We start from the raw sequence: 20,433 nt of genomic DNA, 5'->3' as shown, positions 1-20,433 counted from the left end.
AGATAACTTAAATTAATTTAAGACACAAATATATATGAAAATAAATCATATTTTTTGTATAACTGCAGCAGTCTAGCTTAAGTTGAAATTCTATGTTTAGCATAGACACCCAACAGTGCACAATATACACAATACAAACTAAAGTGAGTAAATATTAAAAAAAAGGCTAAATGAATTTTAGAGAATATTAGATATGCTATATAAATAATAAACATACAGTTTAAAATTAATAATATTACTTGTACTTACTTATATTACTACTATTAGAACTTAATTATAAGTATTAGGGAGCATCCTTACATGCTTGCATCTATAAGTGAATATTTAACACTGCAACAGACAGCAGACTTGGACATTCAGGGAGGCCACAACAGGGAAAGTGGAGATGCTTTAAGGTCTTCATGATTTGAACGAGTGTAAAAAAAACAAAAAAGCCTATTAGGTTGCTATGATTTTTTGAAATTATTTAAAAAAAATACATAATACAGACACAGAATTGTATAAAAAGTTCTTTAAACAGGAAACAATCTGCTCAAAATTCTTCCAAATTGCAGTTATTGTGTTCAATATTTTGGTACATTGTACAGTTTTGAATATGACAGTCAGGGTTCGTCAGCTTACTAGATGAAAGAAAATGGGTTAGTAACTACTGCTTTACGGGGTGGGGAGTGTTCAACACCAGCAGTGTTAAAAAGAAATCCAGCGCAGCTAAAACTGGATTATATATATATATTTATAATGTAATTAAACTAAACTCAGGTTAAAGACTTTAACATTTGGCTTATTTAAAATGTGGTTATGACTGTCAATGCATTGTATCATATCCGACAGATTAAAAACTTTCCAACAACACGATGAACACCCGCGTAACTTTATTAGCTGAACACAACCTCTTCCGCAAACGTCACACTGGCGGGAAGTAGTCGCTCCTTTGTAAGGCTCAGCACAAGCTGCATTTTAAACACATGTTTTACCTTTAAACGGCCACTGACTGAACTATACTGAACATAAAACCTCCGTTACACGTTTCTGAGATGACTACTTCATCTGTGTCAAAGGTAACGTAATATTACGACGTAATGTATACATTTAAGGTTGTGCTTCATAAGCATCATGAAGCTAGATTGCCAATCGTGAAACAACATGGCCACATCAAAAGTTGAGTGTCTTTGTTTATGTTTACAGTGAACTGGCACTGTTTGTAACCTGCTGTCGTTGATATTTCAGGGATGCTTTGTTTTCAAGCCCAGTGCTAAGAAGAAGAAGACGACACTCAGTTTGGGTGAGTTAATGTTTATGTGAGAGCATCCTCACTGAGGTTAAATATAAGTGAGCTGTCAGATGACTTTTTGCCATTTGTCCACAGAGGATCATTTCACCAATGGCTGTGAGGGTGCTGACAACAGTGAAATACGGTTTAAACTTTGTCAAGATCTGTGGGACAAAATAAAAACAGACACAGAGGTAAGGACAGATACTCACCATGTTGTTATACTTGTTTTAAAATGGTGGTGTTGTGATTTGGTACACTTTAAAAACGCTATAAGCATTAAACTGAACACGTAGCAAGTGTTTTAGAGCTTTGCATGGCCCATTAGCGGCATGTCAACAGCTTATATAATACAAAACCAAAGCAGTGTTTTACTATGTTACCAAAAACAACCAGATGTGGTGACAGAAACAGCTGATACCACAGCTACTCTCCAACCTCAACCATGCATTAATGTTACAAAACCCTGAAAGACTGTTGGATTTGCAATTCAGTTTTGTTGTTTTATTTTATTGCACTCCTTTAAAAGAGGTTGTTAGTCAGAAGACAGTAAACAATATTCTGAAAATATTAGCCCCAAACAGGGTCTCATTCACAGTTTATTGAATATGTTAGAAAATGTAACCACCTTTTTTTACTGCCTGTAAGGTTTTACAGGACGAACTCAACAGGAAAATCTTGGACAGCTTGCTGGACTTCACGAGGAAGTGCTCCTCCACTCGCCAACACAGTGACTGGGCATCACAGATGAGGGCCAGTGAGATTCCCACAGCGGCTCTTGTGCTCGGTATGCTGACAACATTCATTGACGTAGAGTACAATCGAAACGAACCATCTCCACTCTCTTTACGTTCATCAATCGTCTTACGGGTTGCCTTTTCTGACTTTGTGTCCTACGTCTTCCATAGGTGTGAATGTCCCGGACCATGACATGACCTTCCAGAGTCTGTCTGAACTGCTGCAGCAGTCTGTCACTCCTCACGTTGCCTCTGTACAGGCCAAAGAGTGTGGAGGTGAGGGACTCCTTGCATTGCCTTTGATTTTAAAACGTGTCCCTTTTTGTATCTGTCATATACTCTCACTACAGTCTTTATATTGTCTGCTTTTGTCCTTTCAGCGTTGAAACATTTGATGAAGAGGGTCCTGGAGAGGCTGATGGATACTATTGTGACTGTGGATGATGATGAGGAGGAAGAGGAAACTGAGCAGACCAGTACTCAGCTCCACAAGAGCGTGCACTGCTCCCTCAGTACACTCTGTGATTGGTACAATACAAAAACAATGGTGGGACCATAAAGCGTTGTTTGTGTACGTGGTTTTACATTTGCGGTTGCATAAAAAGAGTTTGATGACATGAACGCACTTTTTGACCTGAATTTCAGAAATCCAAAACTGGCACTCCTGGAAAAAAGCGTAGTTCTCCTGTCAGAGATGATCCCCAGCAGCCTCCTGTTGTAATCATTTTCAAAGATTTGGAGGCTTTCAACCCAAAAGTTCTTCAGGACTTCATACTCATCTGCAGGTAAGACTTAAACAATTTAACAGCGTCCTTCAGCCTTCTCCTGTTTTAGCCAATTTCCCCTACTCCTAAACTAGTGTTATACCAAGTGACCTGCTGAGAAAAAGGTCATCTACCACCTTGTAATATCGGCTCTAAATGGCTGAACTCTTGACAGAGCTCACAGTTTTGATTCAGTTCAAATGTTAAAACAGTATCTCCGTGTATATTTCCTCTACACAGCCGATACGTTGAACGTCTTCCGCTGATGTTCATCTTTGGAATCGCCACGTCACCCAGCACCATCCAACACATGCTGCCCCACTCTGTGTCCTCCCTCCTGTGCATAGAGCTCTTCCAGTCCCTCTCTTGTACACAGCACTTGGCCACAGTCATAGACAAGGTGGTTTTCACTGTCACGGCTAATTTCTAACTGTATAGTTTCTGTTTTATACTTATATTCTATTCTTATTTTATACACATCTAATTATTTAAGTTTATCTATTTATCTGTATGTATTATTTCCTTGTGCTGCTGTAACACCTGAATGTTCCCTCTGGGCCCCCATCAATACCGAAGGATCATATCTTAAGTCTTATACCTTAATTAAAGAATGCGTTCAAATGAATCCTGTTCATTGTATTTTTTGTGTTTGTTTCCAGTTGATCCTGACACCTCAGTTCCCTTTTAAGCTCAACGGTAAAGTGATGCAAGTGCTGATCAGCATCTTCCTCTACCACGATTTCTCAGTGAGAAACTTCATCAAGGGCGTTCAGGTACAGTGTAGCTTGAAAATACTTTTATCCATTATGTATCTCTCTGTCTGTAGATGGCATTCAGATATGTGGTAAACACACTCTCTGCTTTGTCTTGGTGCAGCTGGCCTTGCTGGAGCACTTTCACTCTCAGCCTCTCAGTGTACTGTGCTGTAAGAAAAAGGAGGCTCTGCTTAATGTGATGCAGCTCAGTCACCATGACTTGGAGAAGATAAGGCTTCTGCTGTCCTTCAGGAGGTACAAACGCACACAATGTGCTTTTCACACATGCAATAACTCACTCTCCACTTCTAAATAAAGTTCATCTGTTGGCAGACAAAAGTGGCTGAAATTAGTGACTTAAATCAAGTCTAACCTGTGTGTTTTTCCCAGGTATGTAGAGAAGCAGGAACCTCAGGAACAACTGAATCTGTGTACAGATGACACTCATTTAAAGGTGCGTTCTCTACACCCGAGGCAGCGGCCAACAATGAGTGCACACAGGTGGACAGAATGTATGTTTTTTTTTGTTCCTGTTTTTAGGAGGTGTGTCAGAAGCTGATAAAAGACCTTCGCAAATACCACAAGAACTATTATCCCGTCCTGAGGTGTCTCCACACTCTGACCTCATCTTTACCTCGGTACCCGCTCGGAAAACAGGCAAGAAATGACTGCTTTACAACTGTCCAAAACCCAAATTTAAAAACACATGTTGAGTGTAAGATTATTTTCCAACTTGGCTTGATGTAACACTGAATTATCTGTGTGATAAGGTCAGAGAGCTCCATTTAATTTGTCTGGAGAAGAATGTATGGGAGAATGAAGATTACCAGACAGCCGTGAAGCTTCTAAAGTAAGTCTGGACAATAAAATCTTAAAATATCTCAATAACAGAAACTTGATTCTTGCCCACTGTTTGAACATAATCCTAAAATCTAATTTGTAGTAATATGCAGTAAGTCTTACAAGTATGTACTTTAGTCAAATTTATTTACACATTTTACCACCAGATGGCAACATATTCAGGGATGTTCGGAGCATTGTGCTTCGTCTGTTGGCTAAATAGTCATGAACATACAGTAAAATAGCATTGTACCTTTGTTGGGTTTTTATTGTGGAGCTCCCCTGAACAAACCAGACTTTAGTCCAACAGAAACACAGTCTGAAGTTAGTCACTTGGGATGCCACTGTACCATTCAGCAGTAAACCTCAACCGTGGTTTCCCTTCAGGATGCTGGCTAAAGACGAGCTGATTGCTTCGCTACAGAGGTGTGTGGAGATTCTGCAGCCTGTCAAGTCAAAAAAGATGAAGAAGGCTCTTGTCGAGCTGGAAGAGCTGCTCGCCAAATTCAAGCAGTTGGATAGTAAGTAGTGAAAATAAAAAGTAATGTCATGTGGGTACTACAGATTCTTACTTTCCCATTTTGACCTGGGGATTGTCTCTTTTCTCAAATAACTCTTACTGTTGGTGGAATAAGCAATGGGAATCTACCGCATACACAGCACTCCTTGAATTCTTGTCCTTTGTCTTGTTCTTAACAGCAGTCGCTGCTGAAACTCTCCCCTGTGTGGAAGATTGTATCACCTCTCCAGTGAAAAATCTTCAAAAGAAAACGGATCTCTTCCAGCTGCAGAAGGTTTTTATGGATTTATGAAGAGGGTTATCTGCAGCATTTCTGTGAAGAGATTCTCCACCCTGCCGAGGTGTTGTAATACTTTGATTCATAAATTGTCTGCTTATTTTTATTTACTCTAGACGCTGCTGGAGATGAACGAGTCTCGGAGAGCCAGGAAACTGAGTCCTTTCGAGGTTCTGCGAAATGAAGCTCTCGAGTTTATCGACGGCTTAGTGAAGTAAGACGCGTTACCTCTTTGCTCTACTGAAAATTGTGCTGCAACGATTTTTAAATAAAGTAAATTCTTCTTGAGCTTACATCACTCTCGCACCTAGGAGTCACCTGTCTCCCCCTGAGTCCCAGACACTGAATGAGGTTTGCTACTACAGTTCTTCTGCCACTGTGAGACGCCACCTCAATGCAACACCTCGTACCTCCATACAGGCTGCGCTCAGCAGTCCCTACTATTATCTTCAGGTACATCGGCCGAGTATTATCAAGTGTGTAACTCTTAACACCAGGAGAGACTGAAAGCAATGAAAGTGTGTAACTATAGTGATGTTTAAAGAGTGTGATCAGCTTAAATCTTTGGAAAAATCTCTGACTTGTAGAATGAGAGCCTAAAGACTGAGGATGGCACCGTCTCTAATGCTGCTCCGGATATCTGTATTGCATACAAACTCCATCTGGAGTGCGGCAGGCTGATTAACCTCTACGACTGGCTAGAAGTGAGTATATATAGTGAACAATTTGGCTAATCATGTATGCCACTTTTCAACTTTGCCCTACAAACTGTGATGGTTGGGAAGTTTGTTTTTCATTCTATAGAGGAGGCTTTATTGATCCTAAAGCATCAATATGACACATTATTGACTTAAACATCAAACATTGGCTTGTTTTGTTTTCAGGCCTACGCTACTGTGGTTTCTGCTGCTGAGGGTAACAATCCAGATTCTGACGATGTCAGGAAAGTGGAGGAAGTCAAACAGTATCCTTCTGTAACTTTAATCCACTAACATGTTTTTCCTATCACACTGTTCCACCATTTTAATACTTGGAAACGGACGAGATAAAAGTTTTATGGCAGATGAGGCGGGTGGAGTGATTTTATAAAAAAAGATGTTACTTTTGGCTACAGCATAATCCACAAGAAAGACATTTTGTTCCTTAGCGTGTTTTCTAGTGCCCGTTTCATCCAAGCTGTGTCCGAGCTCGAATTTCTGGGCTTCATCAAGTCCACCAAGCAGAAGACCGACCACGTGGCTCGACTCACCTGGGGAGGCTGCTGACCGAGCCGAAAGAAACCAAACGTACTTCTTTACGTACATCTGTGGCTGCCGCCTCCCTTCATTTAAGCTCTTATCAAATTTAACTTGGATTTATATTTTGTGCTGTATTTTTTCCCACAAATAAAATATGTGAGTAGTGTCTGATAATCATGGACATGTTTATTTTTTTATTCATAGCTGTGTATTAAGGAAAAACATACACATACTGTACCCCTATCATGAGAGAGTACAATCAGATGCTGGATGTTCCAACAAACATTTGTAGTTGTATCTGCAGCGATAAGAATGTCTGGTTGAGCCAATATGTTGCTATACTGAAGGCACAGCTCAAATACAGATGCATAGTATACAGTTAATTCAAAGAAACCAATAAAGCCAGGATTTTTTTTTCATAAAATACAATGAATAAAGAAAAAATAAACAAGGGTACACAAGCTTTGCAGGAGTCATAGTTGACATCAGGTTTGGGGGCAATAATTCACCAAAGTACCATCTTCAGGGAAAAGCCTGCGACCTCGACAATTCTTTGAGAGGATCAGGATTTCTTGGTCTAACTGACTTTACTCGAGCCAAGAGTGTTGTTTTTTTAAATACTTAAGGATATTAGTTCATCATAACAGTACAATAGAAACGTCTTAACATGCATCAGAACAGTTCTCAACTCTTAAAAGATTTTTATTGTTTTGTCCAATAAGTACATTGGTTTCAAAGTTATACCAGTAAAACAAAAAGAGTCAAAAATAAATAAAACACTGGTAGGGAGAACAAAAAAAAAAAAAAAAGTCAAATTTAACCCACTTTATGCTGAATTTAAAAAGCAATGAACAGAGGACAAACTGCAAACATATTCTCTCTGTTCAACTGTGTTTCTTCCCCTTTCTCTCAGATTGACCAGCAAACCTTAGTAAAACTGCACTGCTTTATCATATTTACATGTAACAAACAAGAAAACAAGTGACAAAGCCTGGAATGCTGGGAATCATTACAAAAGTGAGATAACTGTAGATACACGTACAGCAGGAGGAACATAGGCCACTGGTAGAGATAGGGTCCATTAATTTACATTAGGAAGCACCTTGTTGCTTACAACAGAGTGGTAACAACTGACAACAGCTCCATATAAACCTTTGCCCAAAGACAGAAATATGGCACAGTAAGAAAAGTTTCATTTAAACTAGCTAAACTGAATCTCTTACAATGATGAGCATTTTTTTTTTCCTTTCTTGAGATATCGCATGATAGCTTGCAGCAAGAGAAGGCCGTCTTGCGAAAGATTTCTGTGCCACACTCAGGAAACATCTGGAGAAGAGGGAGATGAAATAAAATACAGAAACCAGGCTTGTTACTTCAAACTTCAAAGGCAGAGCTCAAACTAAGATCCAAGACTTACAGTATGCCAGTGAAACAGGAATGTGGAAATAATTTTAGATGAAATCAAAGAACTCACAGCTTGCAGGTTGCTCCCCGAATCGTCGCATTAGCTGATCATGTGTGAACTTCACAAAGGTGTCATATTGTTCTGAAAGAGAGTACACGGCAGGAAATCAGAACGGCTGTTGTTGTACAAGTAAAGGACAATGTGAATTACCCTTTGATCTCGTCATTTCCCCAGTGACTTATCTTTTAACTGTGGTACAAATTACACACACACTTATTACATATTTTACTAATATTACTTCTCTCTCTCTCTATTCAGGAATCAATCTAGTCCCACATTCAAATAAGGCCTTTTGAAGTAAAAACCAGCTCCTTTCTAGCACTGCTTAGTACAACAAGCTCTGAATCACACAGAATCACACTGATGCTTATTAGTGCTGAAAAAACTGGTCGATCAATTGGTTGACTGACAGAAATCTTATGACAAGTCTGATAATTGTAATCCAGAGGGTTCGTTTGCAGTTAAATGATGAATTTAGTATGTTATTCGTGTTTGCCAATCCAAATAAAACCCGACTATTTTAGCGCGGAGAAGATAAGTCACTAAACGGAAAATTGCGCGACAATCACCAATTGCTGGTTCTAGCGTTACAAACATGAAGATTCGCTGGTTTTGCCCTGTGTTATGTCAATGCAACTCCAATATCTTTAGCTCTCGGCTCGTGTATAGTAAGCATGCTCGCTGAATGTGCACAAACCTGCCAATTTCGAAGTCATGGTCTCCTCATATTCCTCCCGCACCTTCTCTTCCCTTTCTTTCAGCAGGCGTTCACAGATCATTCCAACTTGTCTGAGGGTGAATAATGGCTGTTCTTTTCTAGTAGGAGAAATGCCTCCAGAGGACGTTCCTGTACAAATCAAACAAGGAGCCTGAGAACCGAGGCGCGTGTGGTATTTCTCATTCACAGGTACATGTCACAGTAATTCTGGAGAAGCCCCCCCCCCACAGGTAGCGTGTTGCTCAACCAACCTGGCATGCTGGAAACATTCATAGTAGACGACTGGGATGGGGACTCTGGAGAATAGCAGCACTCTGACTGTTGGTAGCCTCCATCTAGATGCTTCCTCTTTTGTATGCGTTTGTACTCCTGCTTGATGCTGTTGAGGATTTGTTCTAGAGGAACAAAAGAAAGCACACACACAACACACAAAAAGGCAGAAAAGAGGCCTATTAGTGAAGACAACATGTTAAGAAGTCCTCAACCAAACTTTATCACTGAGGAGCGTGTTTTGTTTTCTGGTGTACTACAATGTGGTGTAACGTGTTGCTAATGCCTCTCGAGCCCCCGGCTGATCAGCAAGCAGGCCAGCTTGACCAACATTAGTGACATTACCTGCACTAAGTGTGGACGACGACTCCCCAAATGGCGAGGGCTCCATGCTTAGATACTTCCTAGGGGATGAGGAGGAGGAAGACGGGGTCACGGGGATGCATCTTCGTCGTTTAGGGGACGTAGGACTCATCAGCGGATCGAAATCCATGGTCCTCTTCAGGGTGGCTCCACACGCCATGACTTCAGTTTGTTAAAGGGAGGGAGAGAGAGGGGGGGGGGGGGTGCAAAATACCGAAACAAGACAATAATGAAGCAATAACATCGGTTATTTCACTTAACTGCTAACAATGGCTATTCTTCCACACGACCTGCTCACTACAGTGTGAATTGCTCCGCTGAACGCAGTTTCCTCCGCTGAGGAAGAACATGCTGAGCATACTGCGCAGCTGAGGCTTTAAATATGAGCTAGCGAGCTAACGTTAGCTCTGCTTGCTAGCTAATAATCAAAAAGAAAACAAAGCTAACGTTAGCTCCGGCTGCCGCTGATACAACAGTGCGCTCCGCTCTGCCTTTCAATAAAGCTGTTTCCTACCGTTTGGGGGGGGAAGTCGGTCTGTCCAACTAAGTGAAAACAACTCGTGTTGTTCTAAAAGTTGCTTCCCAAAAGTTGCAGTGACGATCCGCCGGCTGCGGGCCAACTGTCTGCTGTGAGACAGGGAGCGAGCTAACGCAACTTAGCTGCTTGTTTTTGATATGAGGCTGTCGGCTTCTCTGGCTCCTGACGTCACGTGTGAAATGCTTCCGCAGTGCATTCTGGGTTATGTAGTGAAACACAGGAAACTATAGGAAATGAAAGGTGGATGTCGTCCCAGTTATAGTCCACATAAATTGATAATCATTTTTTAATTTTTTTTTTTATTGAATTTGGTTACGTTATAGCTGCATTATACTAATCAGCAAAGTTGAGTCAGTCCATGAGAAATAATGGATAATATATGATGTCTCTTTTACATCCAGAGGAGGGCAGTGTTACACAAAAAGAAACAGACTGTTGACCTCGGTTTATAAAGCAGTAGCTCCCAAAAAGTCCAGGAGCCACAAAATGATTAAAACGGTAACAAATACATAACTATATTCATTTATTTTATATTTAAATCTAGAAGTATGTTCATTTCTTAATAGCTTTTGCCTTTTTGTTGAGAAACATATTGTCATCTCTTAAATGTCCTCAACTTATCCGTGATGAGGGGCTACAAGAAGACATAGCTTAGGGGCAGGCAAGCCAAAAAAAAAGTTAGGCCAATGGCTATAAACACAGTCTCACACACTTTTTAAACTTGAAAAGAAAAAATACACATCTCATGTCTAGTAAATTAACCACAAGGTGACGGATGGCTGAGATTTCATTGTTTTATTGAAAAAAAGAAACCAGATATGTTGACAAAATTATGATAAAAATAGACACATTTTATATATTTATTGAACTCATGTCCTTGCTTATACACACTGTTATGGGACACAATGGCACAATGAATGCAAAGTGTAGCTTCTCACAGAATGCTGTAACTGTTTCATAAGCACAGGTGTAATACGCAGCAACGTAACATTTCCAAATACCTACAGACTAAAGTTTTGATTCGATCAAAAAGCCATTCATATTTCAAAGTAAGACTCACCATTTTGCTTTGCAAAGTACATGTTTAGAAAATATTTACAATAAATAAAGTAAAATAACATTTCAACAATTCCAAATATCACAATATCATGGTCTTACAAAATCATTGATAGTTGATTTCAAATCACTAATGGGTTGCTAATTTTACTTAAAAGCAGTGTGTTGTCACTCAAAACTGACATTTTGCATGAAGGTAGACACAGTTTCACCTTGCATTACTGCCACAATATTGCTATGATATCATGTGGGAGGGAAAAAACAAAGAACAAAAAGGACGGACATAAGGCTGAAATCTGTAACGTTATGCACATTCAAACTACAGCAAAGTTGACAGTGCACAGTGTTGTGTTTGTAATGGTTGCTGCAGGAAAAAAATGCCCTTGAGCCAACGAGTTTTGTGAATGCGACTATTATTTACTGAAACCATTTGTTAATAACAGAATAAACAGAGCTTGTTCTTCCAAAAAAACATATCATCACACACCACCATATTATTACATGGAATAATAATACAGATTTCAGCTTTAAAGCAACAGAAACATGTTTTTCAGTTCTGTATCTAGGTCATTTTTTGGCACATTTCACAGTAACAGAGCAGTGTACTAGGAGGGTTGGGGCTATTCTACATTATTTTTACTTCACAGTTGCACCAGAGCAGGGCAGCTGGTCTCTTAGACCGGCTCTGCAGTGGAAGTCTCCGTCACCCCAGAAACGGTAACCTGGGCTACTTTTACACGAGTTTTTCCGCAGGCAGCTCCATCTTTCCCCGCCACACCCACTGTGCCTCTCACACTCCTGCTGTTCCAGTCGCTCTCAGCGCTGTTGTCCAGAGGCTGCGTCGACCCCCGGCACATATGGCAGATGTTGAGGAAGGCCCTGCGCAGGTCCTTGCTCCTCATGGCGTAGATGACAGGGTTCACGGTGGAGTTGAGCAGGCAGAGCATGCTGCAAAAGGCAAACACAGTCTTGATGAAGTCGTTCACCTTCCCAAAGAGGTCGTAAACCATGATGGCTAGAAGTGGGCCCCAGCAGATTATTAGGGCCACCAGGATCAGAACCAGGGTTTTAGCCAGACGGAGGTCCATCCTGGCCTGTTCGGGCCTCACCGTCTGCACTTTGTTCCCCTCTGCAGTGTAGACAATCACACTCCTCTGGGAGGTGCGGCTCAGCATGCGGACAGCATGGTGGTGGGACTTCCAGAGGATGAACATGTAGGCGTAGATGATGAACAGGACCAAGATAATCGTCATTCCAATCCAGAACATCAGGTACTTCTCGTCGATTAGTGGGAAAATGTCAGAGCACACAGAGTTGAGACGCTTGCAGTTCCACCCCAGCAGCGGCAGCAGTGAGAAGACAATGGAGATGGTCCACATCACACTGAAGGCAATGACTGCTTTAGTCTTTGTCACAATGCGTTTGTACGCCATAGGCCTGTGGATGGAGATGTAGCGGTCGATCGCAGTGAGAAACAAACTGCCAACAGAGGCAGTGAAGGATGCGATGACCCCGGCCAGCTTGAAAAGGAAAATATTGGGGCTGTCCTTCCTGTGGAGGACGTGAAAGTCCAGGAAGCTGTAGACAAAAATGATGCTTCCAATCAGATCAGCCACAGCCAGGCTGCCTATGAAGTGATAGGAAGGCCGAGATCGAAGCGTCTGGGAGTGTAGGATCACACACAGCACCATGAGGTTCTCCAGCACCGTAAACGTACCCAGGGTGAGTGCCAAGATGGCCACTGCGAGCTGCTGACCAGGAGTTAGGATCATAAAACACTCCATGTTGTCCACAAAGTCCTCCCCGCACTGAACCGCCCCGCTGCTCTCCACAGCGGTGCCATTACCCAGCAGAAAGTCTGTCACGTTGGTGGGGAAAATTGGAGCGAGGCCGCTGTAGAGGACCTCCTTATTTCCAGGGGCGAGTGCAGAGTTACTATCCGAGGCAGAGTGAGGTTTCCCAAAGTGGAATCTGTTCTTGATTAGAGTCGAGTCAATGGAGGGGTCGTCGTAGCTGGCGTCGTTTGAGCCGAGATACTGGACACCTGTCGTCAGCGTGCTCATTGTGGTGCCTGCTATCCTGTGCAAAGCCAACTTCATGGCTGGTTTGTGGCTGTAGAGATGCTCAGTGGAGAGGTGTGTGGTGTGACAGCATTAGACCCATGTGAAAGGACATCTATGAAAGAAAAAAAAAAAGGATTTTTTTTCCCATAAAGAAAATGACATAATCTTGTTACATACAAATATATGAATGCATGAAGCAGCGTTAATGTTTATTAATGATTCATATGGTGGAAGAGGAATTTGTTGCTGGGAGATATTGGGGGAATCTGTGTATCAGCCAGCTGACTCCAGAGCAGATGCATCCCAGACAATAGTGGGAAACTGAACAGTTGATGACAAACCTGTGCAGCCTCGGGGGAAATCATTGCATTAAGTATGTAGGACAAGCAGACTTTCTTATTAATTAAAGGAGGTCATTAAGCATTAAGCTGTTTTCTTTTCTCAATAATCACTGGATTAATTAGGCATCAAGGGAGAAACAAGATAAAGGGTGTACATATCTGTCCAATGATCCATGTTTAATTTCTGATGCTAGTAATGATGATTTTAATAATTAACAGTCAAGTTAACATGAAGGTTTTGTAATAAGACATTTAAAGAGGACACACAGTGCTGGCTAACAATTAAACATGACATGACCCGTTGCGAATGAGATACGGTTAAGTTTGAGAGCAAAAAAAAATGTCTAAAACCAGTTTGGATCAAAGATTGGGCGCTAATACTCACATTAAAGAAAAGAAAATAACACAAATGACCATGGTGATAAACGATTAGAACAATAATAAAAGCAGAAAAAAATAATCAAATACCTGAAATAAAAAGAATGTTCAAAAAAAAAAATCAAATACCTTGATTTTCTCAGCCTCAGCAGCATCTTGCCCCGATCCATGCCGGGAAAAAAAACAAAAAACAAATAAACTGGGAGTAAACCAGTCTGTTGTGGTTGTCTCCACTCTCTCCACCAACAGTTACAGCAACTCCAAAAGAGGATCTGGAAGCCGGTGTGAAATTATAATTGTTGTTGTTTTGATGATTTGCCGGGGGAATAACCGTGTGTTGACTCCCCAGACTCTGTCAGTGTCAAATAACAGCAGACTTGCAGCCGGTGCGCACTGTGTGCACTGTGTGTGTTTGAGGGAGCGGTGCGGTTATGAGGCTGCTTTTTGTGCGCCTGGTCACGTGGTCTGAGGTGTTTGAGCGCAGTAGGAAGTGCATCCCTGAGCATCATCCACATCTATTTATACAGGAGCAAAACTGCTGCTGCAGGCAACACATGAAAACCAGCCTCAAGCCCATGTGTGTTTTTTGCCTTCTGATCTGGTTTAAAACCAATGTGTAGAAAAATATTTAGGTGGTAACCCTTACATTTGCCACAAACTGGGCATTTATCATAAATCATTGTTGTTTTTTTTACACCAAATATGGAAAAAAGGTTCAAGGTTCCGCTTTATTGTCATTACAATACAGGATTGCATAATGAAACGCAGCTGTAGCACCTTTCCTGCAACATACACAGAAAATATACAAACAGATGCTCCAATATTTAAATGAAAATAAAAACAAAAGGCATTAAAAGAGAACAAAACATATAAATGGCAAAATACATATATTATCATTTATTGTTTTTAATGCGCCTTTTTTAACTATTATTTTGATATAATTTTACTTTTTTTTTTACTATTATTGTGCTGTGTACTTTAATTTGTACAGCTAACTCTGGTTGTTTTAAACTGCTATATAAGCTTTATAAATAAACTTGACTTAACATGACTTTATAAATATAGTTCTAAAGCAAGGAATAATAAGAAGAACTAAATTATATTTACAAGGAGGACACACAGGCACATTCATGTTTTGGGTCAATTACACACCAAAGAAGTCAATTTTCTGAAATTAATATGGATAAATATTATCTTGTGAGAGGTAGTGCTGCATAAAAAGTACTGTCAACACCAATCATTTCAGACTATTGATATCACAGCAAACCAACAATCCCCTTTTGGACAGTGGTGGAGAACAACTAAGTACATTTACTCAAGTACTGTACTTAAGTACAATTTTGTGGTACTTATTAATGTGTTCAGTAATCAAGTAATATGGAATATCACTCTGAAAGAACCATTCTGCATAATGAGATAGCTAAAGTGAATACGTAATGTATTGCTGATATTTATATGTATTAAGTTCAGTAAAATATTGCATGCAGGACTTTTACTTGTAACACAATATTTTACATTGTAGTATTGCTACAACTTACTTACCGCTGCTTTTGGAAAATGAATGTTAGCGTAATCTCCTGCTGACAGTAACAATAAAATAAAATAAAAAGACACCATATAATGAAATTTTTGTGCAATTTTAAAGTCATCGTGTTACTAAAAGTCCATTCTGAATATCCTCCATTTATCTATTTTTTTTACTGCAGTTGGGGGTCACATGCACACCCTATTTAGAGTCCCTTTTCCTGTCCTGCGCAGCTGCGCAATTATTTCCACTATGCACTCCCAGCAGAGCTATCTCCCAAATTACATGTATCTTGTTGTGGAAAATACATGACATTTGGCGATGCAACATCATGAGAAAACAATGAAAGGCATTGCGCATGATGCCAGTGCCTCCAGTTCTGGCAGAACAGAAGAGGCTGAGGAGTCATCCAACTAATTACTGAACACTTGTTATGCCGTGCTTGAAGCAGATTCAAGCAGCCATTGATCACTTGTGGTTGAACAGTAAATCCAATATGTATGTTTTTATGAAGATAATTTACACAGGCAGACAGTATAAGTGAAACATCTTATTGATGACTGTTGATTGTGAAATCCCTTTATAATTAACATATGTAAAGTGACTGTTGCATTCCTCTTCATCAGGATGAAGTTTTACTGTGGGTTTGGCTTGAAAGCAGCATCAGTCATCTCTCAAAGCAGGGGGCAGACTAATCGACAATCCACATCCATCATAATAATTATCATCAATATTTCAGTGTCATTCTCACCAAAGCATCAGTGAAAGAGACAAAGCTGTCTGCGATGACAAAAGGCATCTATACGACTGTAACAGCGACTTGTCAATTTTTCTAAATCCTCTTCCACCATGTGGGCCGTGCAGTTATGGGAGGCTGCTGCTATTGTTTCACGCCCATCTGTCTTTGGTGGGGAATATTGCTTGTGATTTACAGTGATTGATTCTTAGCAGGATTCCTCATGCAAAAGCATCATAATGCATCTCATTTAATATTGATCCTTTTCCGTTTACCATCAGTTGCTATATGAGTGGCTGCCTACATTCATCGCTTTCAGTCCACACAGGCTTCAGATCTTCCTAAATAGACACATTCAAGCAATACATGCAACAACATGGGAATTAAAGGGCTTTTTTATTAGATGACATAAGACCATTCTAAGGGGGTAATTTTGTGAGAGCAAGAAACATTTTCAGGCTCAAAATGTTGTTGTTACACACACAGCACATTGCAAGACGAGACTCTAAAGCAGGCTGTCTCTGATGTGTTTGTGTCAAGGGGTTGGAAAATGGGAGAGAGTGGGGAGAGAGTGGGGTGGGAGGAAGGGAGGGGTGACGAGGAGAAGATGCATAAATAGAGAAGGGGAGGAGGTTGTGGCTGAACACTGACAGCTCTTAACAGTTTCCTAATCTGCCACTTCTATATTCTGTTCCTCCCCAGCTGGAGACACTTCATGTTGTAGCCAAGGTGGCACAGCAGAATGAGGCCGTGTTCAATTCAAATTAGTTCAGCGAGAAGAAAAAGCCCAAATATAATGTTTACAAAATTTATTCAATATCATTTTACGTGTTTCTCCAATCTCAGTCACACACATCATCACCTATCATTAGCTGTGAGCTGCCTGCATCCTCATTATTCACTTCATCAAACGATTATATGTATCAACCTGGCTTCATTAGGCAAATCAAAGGTGTTTGTTGATCCATTTCCAGAGAGGTTTAATTGAACAAACAACTCCACACCCAGGAAACATCATCAGAGAAATAAACAGGGAGAAGTAAAGTGTGGAAGTTCCCCATCACGTTTCTCTCCTGCATCAGATTTTCAGGACAGATCTTCCTCGCAGGGAGTAACACCACAGCAGAGAGGATGACAAAGTTGTGACTAAATGCCTTCTGTGACTGAATTTCTTTCTGGATAGAAGACTCTCTCTATCAAACCATCAAAACATACAGATATAAAAAGACAGACTGACTCTTTTTTTTCAACAGTTGAAATAAATTAAACTATTAATGTATTTCAATGCACTTCTTTTATTTTTCATGAACAATTTAAGCAAGTTAAACAGTTTCAATGTCCACTTTGAAAATGGTGTTTTTTCTTGCTGCAGAATAGACAGAATAAAAGCGTAATGGTCAGTGGGTACAATCCCCTTCATGCACCATTTAGTCATCTAAAGACCTTTTTTATCTCTGCAGAACACAGTGGTAATCACAAAGACTTAACCGGTGGTTCAGTGAATGCTCACTTGTGCAAACACTATGCAAATGAACGCTACAGGCACAGATGAATTACTCAGACAGCAGCGTAGAGCTGCAAATTACAGCTTAGTTGAATTGTTTCTCTTAGTGTTACTCCTCATGGTTTTCAGGTGATATGGTACCTACAGCAGTAGCCCTGTGGCCTCAGAAGAACCAGCGACCCAGAACAGCGATGATCTGGAATCGCCTTGCAGTGATTCAGAGCCAGATAGTAATTAATTTGCTCTACACCCAGCTGCAGAGCTGCAGAGACTGACGAGAACCCCAAATGGACCTGACTACCATGAGACTAACAGTCACCTGTAATCACATGGCAATTTTCTGTCAGGAAGAAGAGGAGTTGTGAAATTGAATTTATTTTTAGCTGTTCACCTCCTTTTTTTACGTTGTGCTAAAATTCAGTGTTTGCAGTACTTTTACACAAGTATGTGGAAAGTATTTTCATAATATGTCTCCACTTTGGACATATTATTAACAACTGTCAGTTGTTGTTAATGATTCAAAATTGGAAAAAGATCCCTTATTGTTGGAGAAGTGTGGAGTCACAGAATTTGAAAAACTCAACACACAATAATAATAACAATCACAACAGATCTACAACAGAAATAAATACAGAATGTGAGCAAATGTATGTTGTGATCTTCAGAAACTGTAGCTTGCAAAGGTATCACAGTTTGAGCTTGATACATAGCTTTCCCATATAAACATTTCATACCCACCACAGCACTTTCCATTCTTATTCCGCTCACTGCAACATGTTTACTCGCCCATTACCGGCAATTGCATCCAGCAAACAATTTCACTCTCATATCCTGAAAGAATTTCTTTCATCATGGACACACTTTGTGTGTCCGCTTTTAGCTTTATTACAAGATGAAGAGACTCCACCACAAATGAGTTGACATCAAAGAACAAACAGTTCAAAATTGGTTTGAGATTAGTTTTCTTGGTCAGTGCAAAGAGTTATAACATTATTAACAAGTACATATATTGCATTTATTTTGTTTCATCTCACTGTTTTCAGTGTTGTGAGGGGAATTTAAATGCTATAGGGTCTGTCTGCACTGGTACAAGCATGCATTTGTTTGCAAAGTGCAGGGGAAAAAAACTAATTTGATTCTAGCCATCAGTCTAAATGCATTAATGGTGAGCAATAAAGAGCAGTTTGACGTAGCTTGACTTAGTTGGTCTTTCTTGATGGATGTTGGCAAGTGTTTTGCCATGAATTGCACATGAAGCATTAGTATTGACTGTTGTGGGATGTGTGTGAACTCATCAGTGTAAAAGAATAAAACCAGAACTGACTAATGAAAGAAAAACAGGCTCCATCTGATGCTGATAAAAAGTTTTTCTTTGCTCTTTTTAATTAATCATTTTCCCTTGAACGTTCTATCAATGTCTAACTATTTTCATGAATAAAAATGTTGTGTATCAAAGATACATTTAGATTTATTGTGGACTTATTTACAAGAATATTTCATCCAGGCACATTCCTCTGGGAAATACAGCAAGCCACATAAAGTCTGAAGGTCATGATGAAAATATTACACATACTGTATGCCAAGAACTTCTGAATAAATGTGATTTGTCTTTAAACTGCTGTAAATGCATATACAGTGAGAACGGTGTAAATCAATCATTTTAAGTAGCACTTAACCAGCTCCTTTATTTCCTAAACATTTCCTAATAATTGAATAACAGTTTGATGGAAATAAGTACTATATGTAATGTGGTCCTAATTAAAGGACAAAAAAGCAGACTGTTATTTTAGTTAAGTTAATTATGCTGATTTTAAAAGAACTCCTCCATTTCTTTATATGTTGACTTTTATGCTTGCATGTTGACAAATATTTGCATGTTCAGCTGACCTTCTGTGTACTGGCTAGCTTAGCATTTCATTAGAATTAATGACTTGGGACGGTACTGATTTTACCACTGTCTCTATTTTACTCATAATTAATAATCAAGTTAAATGTTAGATACATGTAGTTTTCAGAGAAACTTCCTGATAAATTTTTAGAAAGTTTTATGGACACAATATGGAAAAAAATTGTTACACAATTATGTAGAGGGATCTAATCCTCACAGCATCACCTTAAAACACATATTTGTAGGAATACACTGAACATGACCGAGGGTGCATTTGATTCGTTGTGTATTGCAGTGTCACACGTGCAGTTACCACATGCAGGACTGTTGATTGTTCAAGTTACCGTGACATCAAAAGGCCATTTTTAATGTTCACACATGGTGTATTGCAGGGTCAGCACTTGGACAAGAGCTGACCAAAATATGATATCGGTCTTCATCAGCACAGTGTCAGCAAAAGAAGCAGATTTTGAAAAAGTAATAGCACATGAAGACAGATTTGATTTTAATCCTTGTCAGGTAGCGCTCATATCTCCTCCTCCTACAGCAATCACAGCCATCTGGGCTGGAAAATAGATTGATGGCTACAGAGCATAAACAGCCCTGCTGGCAGCCAGCCACCAGCCATCATGCTGAACTTGGCGAACGGAGATGATTCCTCCACTGTATACCTATAAGCCTCCCTCTTCTTATCACTTCACAGCTTGTGGCTTGGTTGACTTCAGGCCTACACGTATGTGGAATAAACTTCGAATCATCTGTGAATATGAGACAGCATTATATTACAGGGACCAGTGTCAGTATATGATATAAAGTTTAGAAATTACTCCTGGAGAAGTTTTAGAAATCATTTTGAACTTTTTGCTATTCATCTATCACTTTTCTGTCATTTGTTTGCACTTTTGTGAAAATACTGTAATTCAAATGGAATGAATAATTTCCAGGCTGCCTTAAAATTTAAATTTTCTTTCCTTTCCCTGATTTATTTTCCACCTCTCTGCTTGCATTTTATGTATTCATTTCTCAGCCCTCAAGTAATAACATAACGCCCTGCAGCAAACAATTATCAAGCTTATTTCTGATTTACAAGCTGAGAAGATTGTAAGAGCCCCACCGTGTCTTTGTTAGCATTTCAGGTGCATCACCATGGATACTCTGCTGCATCACAAATGCACAAGGTCACCTGG

General features: G+C 39.9%; 3 protein-coding genes across 3 annotated transcripts; 1 reads left to right on the top strand and 2 right to left on the bottom strand.

The window, feature by feature from the left end:
• The first annotated feature begins 913 nt into the window (after nucleotides 1-913).
• Nucleotides 914-6,575, top strand: orc3 (origin recognition complex, subunit 3). Its single transcript, XM_035674383.1, has 20 exons — nucleotides 914-1,058; nucleotides 1,228-1,282; nucleotides 1,367-1,464; nucleotides 1,919-2,057; nucleotides 2,179-2,283; nucleotides 2,388-2,554; nucleotides 2,653-2,792; nucleotides 3,012-3,171; nucleotides 3,431-3,544; nucleotides 3,648-3,781; nucleotides 3,917-3,980; nucleotides 4,067-4,183; nucleotides 4,297-4,376; nucleotides 4,754-4,887; nucleotides 5,066-5,160; nucleotides 5,280-5,377; nucleotides 5,475-5,616; nucleotides 5,751-5,867; nucleotides 6,048-6,127; nucleotides 6,323-6,575. Exons 1-20 carry the CDS (start codon nucleotides 1,035-1,037, stop codon nucleotides 6,426-6,428), a joined length of 2,169 nt encoding a protein of 722 aa, XP_035530276.1. The 5' UTR covers nucleotides 914-1,034; the 3' UTR covers nucleotides 6,429-6,575.
• Nucleotides 6,576-9,903, bottom strand: LOC118337397 (akirin-2-like). The gene is made up of 6 exons (XM_035674384.1): nucleotides 9,732-9,903; nucleotides 9,200-9,379; nucleotides 8,836-8,979; nucleotides 8,564-8,713; nucleotides 7,876-7,947; nucleotides 6,576-7,727 (listed from the first exon to the last, which is right to left on the bottom strand). Exons 2-6 carry the CDS (start codon nucleotides 9,375-9,377, stop codon nucleotides 7,717-7,719), a joined length of 555 nt encoding a protein of 184 aa, XP_035530277.1. The 5' UTR covers nucleotides 9,378-9,379; nucleotides 9,732-9,903; the 3' UTR covers nucleotides 6,576-7,716.
• A 1,515-nt stretch (nucleotides 9,904-11,418) lies between these two features.
• On the bottom strand, nucleotides 11,419-12,910 carry LOC118337455 (cannabinoid receptor type 1B-like). Its single transcript, XM_035674502.1, has one exon. The coding sequence runs from the start codon at nucleotides 12,908-12,910 to the stop codon at nucleotides 11,486-11,488; it is 1,425 nt and encodes a 474-aa protein (XP_035530395.1). The 3' UTR covers nucleotides 11,419-11,485.
• Between the last annotated feature and the right edge of the window lie 7,523 nt (nucleotides 12,911-20,433).

The sequence above is a fragment of the Morone saxatilis genome, unplaced genomic scaffold (genome assembly GCF_004916995.1).
Source record: "Morone saxatilis isolate NCDOM2014 unplaced genomic scaffold, NCSU_SB_2.0 Contig3, whole genome shotgun sequence".
Lineage (NCBI taxonomy): Eukaryota > Metazoa > Chordata > Actinopteri > Moronidae > Morone > Morone saxatilis.
Note: the sequence above shows the minus strand (reverse complement) of the source record. Positions and strands in the feature narration are given on the sequence as shown.

Excerpts from the sequence above, each read along its gene's own strand:
- orc3 (XM_035674383.1), top strand. The coding sequence starts at position 1,035 with ATGACTACTTCATCTGTGTCAAAG. Across the intron at positions 3,981-4,066 it reads CAGATGACACTCATTTAAAG|GAGGTGTGTCAGAAGCTGAT; the intron begins GTGCGTTCTCTA and ends TCCTGTTTTTAG. Across the intron at positions 6,128-6,322 it reads AAAGTGGAGGAAGTCAAACA|TGCCCGTTTCATCCAAGCTG; the intron begins GTATCCTTCTGT and ends CGTGTTTTCTAG.
- LOC118337397 (XM_035674384.1), bottom strand. The coding sequence starts at position 9,377 with ATGGCGTGTGGAGCCACCCTGAAGAGGACCATGGATTTCGATCCGCTG. Across the intron at positions 8,714-8,835 it reads GAATGTTTCCAGCATGCCAG|GAACGTCCTCTGGAGGCATT; the intron begins GTTGGTTGAGCA and ends TGATTTGTACAG. Across the intron at positions 7,948-8,563 it reads CATGACTTCGAAATTGGCAG|AACAATATGACACCTTTGTG; the intron begins GTTTGTGCACAT and ends ACTCTCTTTCAG.
- LOC118337455 (XM_035674502.1), bottom strand. The coding sequence starts at position 12,910 with ATGAAGTTGGCTTTGCACAGGATAGCAGGCACCACAATGAGCACGCTG.